The 12,887-nt window shown below is 45.3% G+C and overlaps 2 protein-coding genes across 5 annotated transcripts in view; one reads left to right on the top strand and one right to left on the bottom strand.

The window, feature by feature from the left end:
- LOC129011399 (mitochondrial intermediate peptidase-like) overlaps positions 1-12,887 on the top strand; it is a 163,802-nt gene that overhangs the window by 119,095 nt on the left and 31,820 nt on the right. The gene's annotated exons all lie outside the window — the stretch shown is intronic.
- LOC134737584 (uncharacterized) overlaps positions 1-12,887 on the bottom strand; it is a 49,786-nt gene that overhangs the window by 19,115 nt on the left and 17,784 nt on the right. For all 4 annotated transcript variants that reach the window (XM_063650622.1, XM_063650621.1, XM_063650620.1 and 1 more), the window contains exons 7-10: positions 12,658-12,807; positions 11,679-11,816; positions 10,506-10,679; positions 8,742-8,902 (exon numbers count right to left, since the gene is read on the bottom strand). In XM_063650622.1, coding sequence (XP_063506692.1) covers positions 8,742-8,902; positions 10,506-10,679; positions 11,679-11,816; positions 12,658-12,807 — 623 coding nt within the window. The remainder of the gene's footprint in view (positions 1-8,741; positions 8,903-10,505; positions 10,680-11,678; positions 11,817-12,657; positions 12,808-12,887) is intronic.

A 12,887-nucleotide genomic window follows, 5' to 3' on the forward strand; every position in this document is an offset into this window, starting at 1 on the left:
AATCTGCATTTCAAGAAACAAACATCATCAGCTTCTCTCCTAGGGTATTTGGCCACAATACCCAGAGGGCTTGGCAGCATCATGAGTGATGGGTGGGGAGCACCAAGCAGGTGGGCAGGACCCAGGGCCTGGTGACCAGGACAGACCCCCACTATCCATCACCTTTGCAGGCCCTGTCCTCAGCTAAACTTCCCAAAGGCCTTCTTCTGCCCTATCACACAGAGTGTGCCCAAACTCACTCAGGCCTCTGGCAGTTGGACGCAATGGTTCATGCCTGTAATCACAGCACTTTGAGAGGCCGAGGTAGGTGGATTATGAGGTCAGGAGTTCAAGACCAGCCTGGCCAAGATGGTGAAACCCCATCTCTACTAAAAATGCAAAATTAGCCAGCGTAGTGGCAGACGCCTGTAATTCCAGCTACTCAGGAGGCTGAGACAGAGAATTGCTTGAACCCAGGAGGCAAAGGTTTCAGTGAGCTGAGATTGTGCCACTACAATCCAGTCTGGGTGACAGAGCAAAACTCAAAAAAATAAATAAATAAAATAAGGGGCCGGGCACCATGACTCATGCCTATAATCCCAGCAATTTGGGAAGCTGAAGTAGGTGGATCATCTGAGGTCAGGAGTTGGAGACCAGCCTGAGCAACAGGGTGAAACCCCGTCTTTACTAAAAAGACAAAAAATAAATCAGGTGTGGTGGTGCACACCTGTAATCCCAGCTACTCGTGAGGGTGAGGCAGGAGAAGCTCTTGAACCTGGGAGGTGGAGGTTGCAGTGAGCTGAGATCGCACCATTGCACTTCAGCCTGGGCAACAAGAGCGATCACTTTGGGATTGTGATTTTTGAGATTTTAGATGTGAGGGATTTTGATCTTTCAGGATTTAACCTATTTTACAGTTGAGCAGACTGAGCCACAAAGAGGGGATGTGAACTGCCCAAGGTCTCACAGGTGGTGAATGTTTGTAGCTGGAACCTGAACTAAGGAAGGAGACCACTACTACTGCTGCCCTCCTTCCACCATCTTGCCTAGTTCACAAGACAGGAGGAAAGAGAGAAAGCAAAAATTTAGAAACAAAAGTGAGATAAATAGCCAGACAACCTTGGCACCACCACCTGCCATAGGAGTTAAAAATAATAATAATGACATCAACCCCTGACCTAAACTACTTGTGTTATCTGTAAATTCCAGACATTGTATGAAAAAGCATTGCAAAACTTTCTGTTCTGTTAGCTGATGCATGCAGCCCCCAGTCACGTTCCCCATGCTTGCTCGATTTATCACGACCCTTTCACGTGGATCCTTTAAAGTTGTAAGCCTTTAAAAAGGCCAAGAATTTCTTTTTCGGGGAGCTCAGCTCTTAAGACACAAATCTGCCAGTGCTCCCAGACAAATAAGCCTTTTCCTTCTTTAATCCGCTGTCTGAGGAGATTTGTCTGTGGCTCGTCCTGCTACAGAACCAGGGTCTACCTTGGCAAGGGATTCCACACTGAGTCTCCTCCTGAGAAGCCTGCTCTCAGGGGTTTTGAGGAAATTCATGGTCAGTAAACTGTGTCTCAGGAAATTGTTCCTCTCATGCCATTAGTACCTCTAATGCATCAGTCAGGATAAACAAGATTATGATGCAATAACAAGCAACCTCCATTCTCCCTCTCTTTGTTTTGTTTTGTTTTTTTGGAGATAAGAATCTTGCTCTGTTGCCCAGGCAGGAGGGCAGTGGTGTGACCTTGGCTCACTACAACCTCTACCTCTTGGTTCAAGCAATTTTCCTGCCTCAGCCTCCTGAGTAGCTGGGATTACAGGCATGCCCCACCACACCTGGCTAATTTTTGTATTTTTAGTAGAGACGGGGTTTCACTGTGTTAGCCAGGCTGGTCTTGAACTCCTGGCTTGAAGTGATCCACCAGCCTTGGGCTCCCAAAGTGCTGGAATTACAGGCATGAGTCATTCTGCCTGGTGCACCCCCCGTTCTCCGTAGAGCAATCAACACAACACATCCACAACAGCCTTGGATTAGTCTGCACTGGAAACATCCAGAGTCCTGTGGCACAAAGAAAAGAGACATGCCCGGCCACTTACTGACTCTGAAAGTTTCTGCTGAATAATGACACGGGTTCAGGCCAGTCGTGGTGGCTCACGCCTGTAATCCCAGCACTTTGGGAGGCCGAGGTGGACAGATCACGAGGTCAGGAGATCGAGATCATCCTGGCTAACACAGTGAAACCCCGTCTCTACTAAAAATACAAAAAATTAGCCAGGCGCGGTGGCAGATGCCTGTAGTCCCAGCTACTCAGGAGGCTGAGGCAGGAGAATGGCATGAACCCGGGAGGTAGAGCTTGCAGTGAGCTCTACTCCCGTCTCCGAAAAAACAAAAACAAAAATTAGCCAGGCGTGTTGGCATGTGCCTGTAGTCCCAGCTACTCGAGAGGCTGAGGCAAGAGAATCGCTTGAACCAGGGGGACGGAGGTTGCGGTGAGCCGAGACTGCGCTACTGCACTTCAGCCTGGGAGGCAGAGTGAGACTCCTTCTCAGAAAAAACGCTTTCTTCCAACTTACACAGGCCGGAAGAAGAAAATGTCATTTATTTTCATGGTAGGAGATTTATGCCAAGATTTTACACCAGGTGGAGACCTGTACCAGCTCCCTCTGCTCCCATCTCCCAGAGTTCTAGGAATTTACTCTTGCACACTGGCTCTTTCATGTCTCTTGGACTTTGCCTACGGAGGTCTCTCTGCCTAGCACGCCTTCTCTCCATGTCTCACCGTTATCCTCCCGCTTTATTCATTTATTTATTTATTTTTATTGTTTGAGAAAGTGTCTGACTTTGCCACCCAGGCTGGAGTGCAGTGGCGTGGTCACTGTTGACTGCAGCCTCAAATTCCTGGGCTCAAGAAATCCTCCCGTCTCAGCCTCCCAAGTAGGTATGCGTCGCCACACCCAACTAGTTTTTTAATTTGTGTGTGTGTGTTTGGTAGAGATAGTAGAGATGTTGCCCAGGCTGGTCTCAAACTCTTGGGCTCCACTGATCCTCCCACCTAAGCCTCCCAAAGTGCAGAGATTACAGGTATGAGCCACCACACACACCCAGCCTCTCCATCTATTTTATTTATTTATTTATTTATTTATTTCTGAGACACAGTCTCCCTCTGTGCCCCACACTGGTGTGCAGTGGTGCAATCTTGGGTTCACCGCAACATTTGACTCCCGGGTTTAAGTGATTCTCCTGCCTCAGCTTCCAGAGTAGCTGAGATTACAGGTGTGAACCATCACGCCCAGCTAATTTTTGTATTTTTAGTAGAGATGGGGTTTTGCCATATTGGCCAGGCTGGTCTCAAACTCCTGACCTCAAGGGATGCACCTGCCTCAGCCTCCCAAAGTGCTGAGATTACAGGCCTGAGCCACCATGCCCTGCTACTGCACCCAGCTACTCAAGGTAAATATGGAGCCAACATACTTGACTATCTGCAGGGGTCCACCCAGGGTAGGGGAGATGTGAGCACTGGCGTCGGAGGGAGCCCAGCTTATTGGCCCAACTCAGAGATTGACCCATTTCCTGGTGGGCATAGCACTCCAAGGCTTGTCACTCACAGCCTCTGCAACTCCAAGTCTTGGTATGCCTGAAACCCATACTCCACAAGAGCAAGCCTTCACTGAGCACCTAGGGTGGGACAGATAGGCCAGGGCTGAGCATGCAAGAGGAAGGAGACCCAGACCTTGCCTTGAGGAGATCACTTTCAGCCAGGGACAGAATTACTCCAGAGTGTCGCAGACAAAGGGACCAAAGCCTCCGATTTTCTTTTCTTTTTTTTTTCTAATTTTTTTGAGATGGAGTTTCACTCTTGTTTCCCAGTCTGGAGTGCAATGGCATGATCTCGGCTCACTGCAACCTCTGCCTCCTGGATTCAAGCGATTCTCCTGCCTCAGCCTCCCATGTAGCTGGGATTACAGGCACCCGCCACCATACTCAGCTAATTTTTTGTATTTTGAGTAGAGACAGGGTTTCACCATATTGGCCAGGCTGGTCTCAAACTCCTGACCTCAGGTGATCCACCCACCTAGGCCTCCTAAAGTGCTGGGATCACAGGTGTGAGCCATCGTGCCTAGCCATCTCCAATAGAAGGAGGCAGAGAGAGGTTTGGCACCCAACAGAAATGAGTTTAAATCTTGGTTCCCCTGGTTCTTGGCTCAAGCTTCTCTGGTGCCCAGTGTCTTCCTATGAAAGGGAATGAGAGGGGTCTGGGGTTGTGACAAAATCATGTTTCTAGTGCTGGGCAAGGTGATATGCACCTGTAATATCAGCAACTCAGGAGCCTGAGGAGGGAGGATTGCTTGAGGTCAAAAATTCCAGCCCAGGCCGGGCGCAGTGGCACACGACTGTAATCCTAGCACTTTGGGAGGCCGAGGTGGGCAGATCACCTAAGGTCAGGAGTTTGAGACCAGCCTGGCCAACGTGGTGAAATTCCGGCTCTACTAAACATACAAAAAGTAGCTGGGCATAGTGGCGGGCAGCTGTAGTCCCAGCTACTCCCAACCTGGGAGGCAGAGGTTGCAGTAAGCCGAGATCGTGCCACTGCACTGCAGCCTGGGCGACAAGAGCAAAACTCCATCTCAAAAAATAAAAAAAAATAAATAAAATAAATGAAAAAATAAAATAAAAATAAAAATAAAAATAAATTCAAGCTTAGCCTGGGCAACATAGGGAGAACCCATCTCAAAAAAAAAATAAAAGGCCAGGCACGGTGGCTCACACTTGTAATCCCAGCACTTTGGGAAGCCAAGGCGGGTGGATCACCTGAGGTCAGGAGTTCAAGACGAGCCTGGCCAACATGGTAAAATCCTATCTCTACTAAAAATACAAAAACTGGCTGGACGTGGTGGCACATGCCTGTAGTCCCAGCTACTTGGGAGGCTGAAGCAGGAGAATTGCTTGAACCTGGAGGCAGAGGTTGCAATGAGCTGAGATCACACCACTGCACTCCAGCCTGGGCATCAGAGTCTCTTATCTCCAAAAAAAAAAAAAAAAAAAAAAGTAGTCAGGAAGAGACATCAACAAAAATTGGTGATGAATGGGGTAGCGGTGGCACTGGGGAACAAAAGGGAACAGATATTTTGCACTGCAATTGTCATCTCATTTCTTTTCTTTTTTTTTTAAGATGGAGTGTCCTTCTGTTGCCAGGCTGGAATACAGTGGTGTGATCTCGGCTCACTGCAACCTCCGCCTCCCGGGTTCAAGCGATTCTCCTGCCTTAGCCTCCCAAATAGTTGAGACTACAAGCACATGCCACCATGCCCAGCTAATTTTTTTATTTTTAGTAGACACAGGGTTTCGCCATTTCGGTTAGGATTGTCTTGATCTCTTGAACTTCTGATCTGCCCACTTCATCCTCCCAAAGTGCTGGGATTACAGGTGTGAGCCATCATGCCTGGCCAATTGTCATCTCTTTTAAATATTGAGCACATATGGCTACGCTGTAAAGGAAATTTTAAAATCTCAGGATCCCAGCCCCCCATCTTCTTACGCAAAAGAGAAAGTCATTGCAACACCCTTTTCCAAATGAATAGCTGTTCCTAAGATCATGTAACAGCCAGATAGATGTCTACTCAGCAAGAAAAGGCCTCAGGTATCTGGGAAGGGCTGCACCCCGTAGATCATTTATAAGTAAGTTATTTGCTGGCCTCCTATAATCAAGGACATGACAATGTTAATGTTAGGTCTACAAACTTTTTTTTTCTTTGAGATGGAGTCTTCCTCTGTCACCCAGGCTGGAGTGTAGTTGCGCAATCTGGGCTCACTGCAAACTCTGCCTCTCAGGCTCAAGCAATTCTCTTGCCTCAGCCACCCGAGTAGCTGGGATTATGGGCATGTGCCTCCACACTGGGCTAATTTTTGTATTTTTAGTACAGATGGGGTTTTGCCATGTTGGCCAGGCTGTTTTCGAACTCCTGACCTCAGGGGATCCACCCGCCTTGGCCTCCCAAAGTGCTGGAATTACAGGTGTGAGCCACTGCACCCAGCTGAGTAAATTTCTTGATTGCACAGAATGTATGGTGATATTGGTGGACTTAAGGACATTGAATTGTTTATCAGGAATAAAGTATTATATGTGTTTTCTGGGGTCCTGGATAATGCTGTAGCATTCAGGGTAGATTGAGTAAAAAAAATGTAGAGATGGTTTCCTAGTTACATGTTTTTGCTTCTAATTTTCATTCATTTGCTATTTATTCTCTTCTGGCTTTGCTTGTGTATGCATATATATAAAACCATTATTATTATTATTATTTTTAGTTTCTAGTGGAAGGCTTTTATTTGGTTCTGTGAATAGTCATTTATTTTCTATGTATTTCTAGCAAGTTGTATTCATTCCATTGATCTAGAATTCCTAGGCTGCGTTTGTCGGGCCTGCAGGAATTAATGGAGCATACCAGCTTTTTATTTTTTATATTTATTTTTTGAGACAGAGTCTCACTCTGTCACCCAGGCTGGAGTGCAATGGTGCGATCTCAGGTCACTGCAGCCTCCGCCTCAGAGGTTCAAGTGATTCTCTTGCCTCAGCCTCTGGAACAGCTGGGACTACAGGCGCCCACTACCACACCTGGCTAACTTTTTGTATTTTTAGTGGAGATGGGGTTTCATCATGTTGGCCAAGCTGGTCTCAAACTCCTGACCTCAGGTGATCCGTCTGCCTTGGCCTCCCAAAGTGCTGGGAGTACAGGCATGAGCCACCATGCCCGGCCTGGACTTTTTAAAAATTAAAGTGAAATTCCAAAAAGATAAAATTAACCATTAAGTGTACAATTTGGTAGTATTTAGTACAGAACATTCAAAGTGTCATGTAATCACCACCTCTAGTTCCAAAATTTTTATTTGCCCAAAAGAAAACCCCGTACCGTTTGGCTGTCAGTCCCCAACCCTCCCTGTCACGGCACTAGGCAATTTGCTGTCTCCATGGATTTATCTATTCTAGATATTTCATATAAACAGAATCGTACAATATGTGGCTTCTTTCGCTCAGCATATTTTTGAGGTTCCTCCGTTTGTAGTATGTGTCAGTGCTTCATTCCTTTTTCATTGCTGAATAATATTCTATTACATATATTTATCACGTTTTGCTTATCCACTTCCCTGTTGATGAGCATTTGGGTTATTTAACCACGTTTTGGCTGTTGTGAATAGTGTTGCTATGAATATTCATGTACAAGTACCTATTTGAGTACTTGCTTTCAAGTCCTTTGAGTATAGAACTAGGAGTGGAATTGCTGGGTCTTATTGTAATCATATGTTTAATTTGTTAAGGAATCATCTAATGGAGGCTGCATCATTTTTCCCTCCCATCAGCAATGTGTGAGGCTTTCAGTCTCTCTATATCCTCACCAACACTTATAATTTTACATTAAAAAGAAATCATATGGCTGGGCGTGGTGGCTCACGCCTGTAATCCCAGCACTTTGGGAGGCCAAGGCTGGCAGATCATAACATCAGGAGACCGAGACCATCCTGGCTAAAGCAGTGAAACCCCATCTCTACTAAAAATACAAAAATTAGCCAGGCGTGGTGGCATGCGCCTGTAGTCCCAACTGCTGGGGAGGCTGAGGCAGGAGAATGGCGTGAACCCAGGAGGCAAAGGCTTGCAGTGAGCCGAGATCGTGCCACTGCACTCCAGCCTGGGAGACAGAGCGAGACTCCGTCTCAAAAAAAAAAAAAAAAAAGGAAATCATAGCCATCTTAGTAGATGTGAAGTGGTTTTCGGAATGGATTTTGAGAATGATCAAGGAAAGCAGAACATAATTTTAGATGAGTCTGAGTCAGGCCATAAGGTAAGAGTGGCTGGGTGTGGTTTTAGTGGGGCTCTGGAAAACCAGCTCTCTAAACAGCAGCAGCAACGCCCCCGCACAGCCCTGATTTGCAGCATTTGCTGATTTCCATGGCGCAAATCCTTCCCGTGTCCAATTTCAAGCTACCAATGGTTTAACAACCAGCTCACCAAATCTCTTAAATGTTGACAACTGGCTCTCATAAGCTGGTATGTGCGGCTACGACTCACCACCATTCGTTCTAAGGGCTGTGCCAAGCTGACCAAGAGGAACTGCTGCAATGGAATGAACCACCAAGTCAAAAGAGTCAGTCCCATGCTTGAGAACAAGCATGCAATGGGGTTTCCAAACCGAGAGGCTGGGCACAGACTCAACCACGGTGACCCTCAGGGGTGCTGACACCCAGCAAGGGCTCATCTGAGCAGGTGGTCCATCATGTTTGTTGTTACTGGAGAATGCCCTTCAGCGCAGGACCCTGGGTATTCACAGTGAATGAGAGCACAAGTGTAACTGGTATTCAGGAATGTGTTTTCCAGGTTTTCAGGGGCAGTTTTTCATGCCACAGAGAGGCCACGTTAGAAGACGCCATACCCATATTCCTGCATGTTTAAGTCTTAGTTTAAGTGGCTTTTTCTCTGTAATAACCTACAAAATACAAACTCGAACACGTTTTGATTTAAATTAAATTTAACTCTCAACAAGATTAGGTAACCTTGAAATCGGAGTGGAATATAGAGGGTGATTTCAAGCACAGAATACTGCCCCAGGCACCATTATGAGCAGAGAAGAAAGTAATTTGTCATCACACCACCGCTACTGTGGCTTGTTGCTGAAGATTAAATTATCTAGGTAATTACTGTAATCAGCTCTTCAACGGAGTCTCAAAGAGCATTATATTGTAACAGATCCTGAGATATTTCCTTTATGCTTACCTGTGATGATTCTGCAAAACCTCTTTTCTAACCCTGAGAAATTCTTCAGTATTCTGTTCAACGTGCTCAATTTTGCATCTCAAAGCTTGGTATTTGGCCAGGGATGGTGGGCTGGGTTTGGACAAATTAGTTTCACAGACATTAACCATGTCTCTTATTAGCTGTAGGTGGAAATAATACACAGATGTCAGAATCACCACATATCAAAATTAATATTTATATTACATTAACACTTTCTCAGAAAGATGGGAAAAGTCCATTTTCCCCCAAAGCTTGCTTTACTTTATTTATTTTTGAGACAGGTCTTGGTCTCACCCACGCTGGACTGTATGTAGTGGCATGACCATAGCTCACTGCAGCCTCAACCTCCTGAGTTCAAGAGATCCTCCCACCTTAGCCTCCAGAACTGTATTTGAATGGGCACTATATGTTCCCTCTTAGCAATACTGATGATTGACATTTTTTTTCTTTTTTTTAAGATGGAGTTTTGCTCTTCTTGACCAGGCTGGAGTGCAGTGGCGTGATCTTGACTCACTGCAACCTCTGCCTCCTGGGTTCAAGCGATTCTCCTGCCTCAGCCTCCTGAGTAAGTGGGATTACAGGTGCATGCCACCATGCCCAGCTAATTTTTTGTATTTTTAATAGAGATGGGGTTTCACCATGTTGGCCAGGCTGGTCTCAAACTCCTGACTGGTGATCCATCTGCCTTGGCCTCCCAAAGTGCTGGGCTTACAGGAGTGAGCCACCACACCTGACTGACAGATTCTTTATGTTTGATGTTAGGTAAATCATAGAATTTTGAATTTGGAAGGGTCTTATATTTTCTCATTGAACAGTTCTTTCCTTATTTTGGATTACTGATTCCTCTGGGAATCTGTTGAAAGTGATTATTTCCCAAACATGCAAAATTTCACATCTATAAACTCCTCTGAAGTCTAGGACACGAATCTCTGATCTTGGCCGAATCCCTGCATGCACAGATGAGGCAACGCGGACCAAGAGAGTGACTTCAGCCTTGTCTAAGGCAGGGTTGGCTGCCGTGGCTGCCTTCCTCTACTCACTAAGCCTGCTTCTCTCCTGGCAGCTCAGAGGAGAAGGCCCATTTCTGAGCAGCCACAGTGGCTCCAATCTCCTCACCAGCGACTGGTTTGAGAGATTGTGCACGACTTCATTCTGACCAGAGAAATATGAGTCTGCCAGGGGCTTCCTCTACATGACACAGAAAGAACTATTACAGATGGGATGCTATGAACTACTGCAGCCATCTGCAGATCAGGAGGAAGCCAGGCTAAGAGCAGAGCCGTCACTCTACAGGAAGTACAGAGGGACAGAAGGAGGCTGGGACCCTGATGATAACACTGACACACTGAGTCTCGGGGTGACCTAGGCCAGCAGGCAGCCCACAGCTGGACTTCTTATTGTCTGAGATCGTAAATGTCCTCATTGTTTAAGTTAGTTGCAGTTTCCCATTTCTTCTGCAGAGAGGATCCGAACTCATTCCAGGGTCTGAAAAGCTATTTTACAAGACAGCAATTTTAAAACTATTTCTGCATTTATGTCACTGTGCCAACATATTCACATTTGAAAATATGGTTTAACTTTCATAAGGATCCAGGGCTTTCTAAAATGGTTCAACAATTTATTTTCTAGCACAACTCTGGAGACAATTTCATGATTCAGTGTTACCTTATTCATCAGATTTCTAAAGACCCCCACCCTCAACATATTTTATAGTAAATTGAATTCTATATTTCAGAGGTTTACCTGGCAGAGGTCTGCTTTCTTAGCCAATAGTCCCAGGTTCACTTCTTTGGGCGTTGTGCCTTTGTGAGGTATCAGTCTGTAAAACTCTGTCATCATCTTTTGCAATTGCTCTGCTGTTTCTCCATTTTTCAGTGCTGCCTTTACTAGGAGGAGAATCCCCTCTGCTTTGCTCACCTTTCAACAGATCGTATATGCTTATTACAATGAAATCTCAATACAGAAATTAAGGAGCATGCACAAAACTATATAAATAATTGTTGGACATATCAAGACTACCCATTTTCTATGGACAGCCATCACAAAGCAAATGCTGATCTTTATTGGAGATGTATCTCAGTTGTGGCAAAGATGCCATGAGGATTGTTGCAAAACTGGGCTCAGTTTTACTAGAGGAAAGAACCAGAGTCTTATATTTCTATACATATGTGGACACATCTACATACATATACAGACAGAGAGAAACACTAATGCGACTGTGATAGACTTGCTTTTCACATGAGAAATTTAGAAAACTGTCAGAATCAGACCAGGGATAAAAACCTCCTGAATGTGTTTCTAATTACACAAGTACTTCATGGGCTTTATCCCAGTTAGCCATTTTCTCCTTGAGATAAATTAGTTTAATTCCACAGAGGAAAACTGACCATATTATTTCAATACAACAATGCAGTTGCACAAGTTGTACCATTGGGGATATCTTCTTTTGTCTGCTCTTTTCATTGCAATTATGCTTAATCAAGAAGGGAAGAACATTTTCTGGTGGTCTGGAGGCATGCCTGCCTTTCCTAAGAGTCAGAAGGTGCGAGACTGTGGAGTCACTAGGAAATGGGTTGGGGTCAGGGCATCTCACTGGGGACCAAGACCACCCATATCCCTCCAGCTTCCTGCAAACCTCTTGGCACAGAGGATCAGGCCTCCTAATTGGCCAGCACCAGAAGCCTGCCTTCGATCAGCTCTTGAGGCTGATATTTTACAGACAGGGATGTCTAGGTTTCTCAGAAGCTTTTCTCCTCAGTGCTGTTAGTGGTCCCTTTCTTCAGGGTAAAAGGAAAGAACATTTAGGAATGAATTCCAGAGCAGTCAGGCCAGCACGCAAACACACGTGTTATTGCTGATGCCAATCAACCAGGAGGCAGATTTCTCCCATTCTGTTTCAGCGACACACCGACTTACATCGTTGAGGCTAATCCTGTTCACTGGCTTGAGAAGCATGTGTTCCAGGTGGCCCAGGGCCTCTGCCCAAATCATCTCTACTAAATCGCTCACCTCTTGGCTCAGAGTGCTTGAATTCATGACTTCCTCCAAAAGTAACTGCAACAATAAAATAGAAATGCCACCAAAAAGTCATCATGTGTGAGTTTGTGGAAAACTTACATGGGCCAACGAACAGAGGTGTGAGGAGAAATAATTAATTAGAGCCCAGGAGAGTCATCCCCAGCCAGGTAACTAAATCCTTTCTCTACTGGATCCTCCCTCTGTCTTCCTCCATTCCCTCTTCTCTGATTCCCTCCTACCCCCTTTTCTTCCTGTTCTATTTTTTCCTTCACCCTGTAAACTCTAGGCCTGTCAGTAGTAGTCAACACACGAAGTCAGGGTTAAGGACCCTTGACTCATGGCTAGCTTGTAAAGAGATCTCCCAAAAGCTGGGAGGGTCTGTTGCTGAAATAAGCAATACATCTCCTGGCTTGTTCTAAAACACATTCCCCACTCAACTTCCATGCCTTTCTATGAGTTCAGATTTCCTTTTCTGAACTCCTCCTCTTCCCTCCTGACAGTTATTTATTTATGTACTTGAGACAGGGTCTTGCTGTATTGCCCAGGTTGGGGTGCAGTGGCATGATCATAGCTCACTGTAACCTCGAACTGCTGGATTCAAGTGGTCCTCCTGCCTCAGCCTCATGAGTAGCTAAGACTACAGGCACACCACCATTCCTGGCTAATGTTTTTCAGTTTATGTAGAAATGGGTCTCTCTATGTTGCCAAGGCTGGTCTTGAACTCCTGGCCTCAAGTGATCCTCCTGCCTTGGCCTCCCAAACTGCTGGGATACAGGCATGAGCCACCAAGCTTGGCCCAGTTTTTTATTTGTAATAGAGAAAACATTTCTATTAAAAATATTCAATCAACAACAAAAAAATTATAAATCAATCTCACTGCTTGTAATTGTTCAGATGCTAATTGGGTTGCTTCAGGTGTGAAATGTTCTCTTAGTAGAAATCCTTGTTTCTTCAGTTCTTCAATGTAATTTTCATAGTATTCACTTGCATCTTCAGAGGTTTTCTTTATAGCAAACTGTCTTCTAGTCTGTGAATTATGGTGAACAGCAAAAGTACAGTCATTATTTACATATCTAGCTTTATTGAACACAAATAAAGCATTAGGTC

This window comes from Pongo pygmaeus, chromosome 14, assembly GCF_028885625.2.
Source record: "Pongo pygmaeus isolate AG05252 chromosome 14, NHGRI_mPonPyg2-v2.0_pri, whole genome shotgun sequence".
Classification (NCBI taxonomy): domain Eukaryota; kingdom Metazoa; phylum Chordata; class Mammalia; order Primates; family Hominidae; genus Pongo; species Pongo pygmaeus.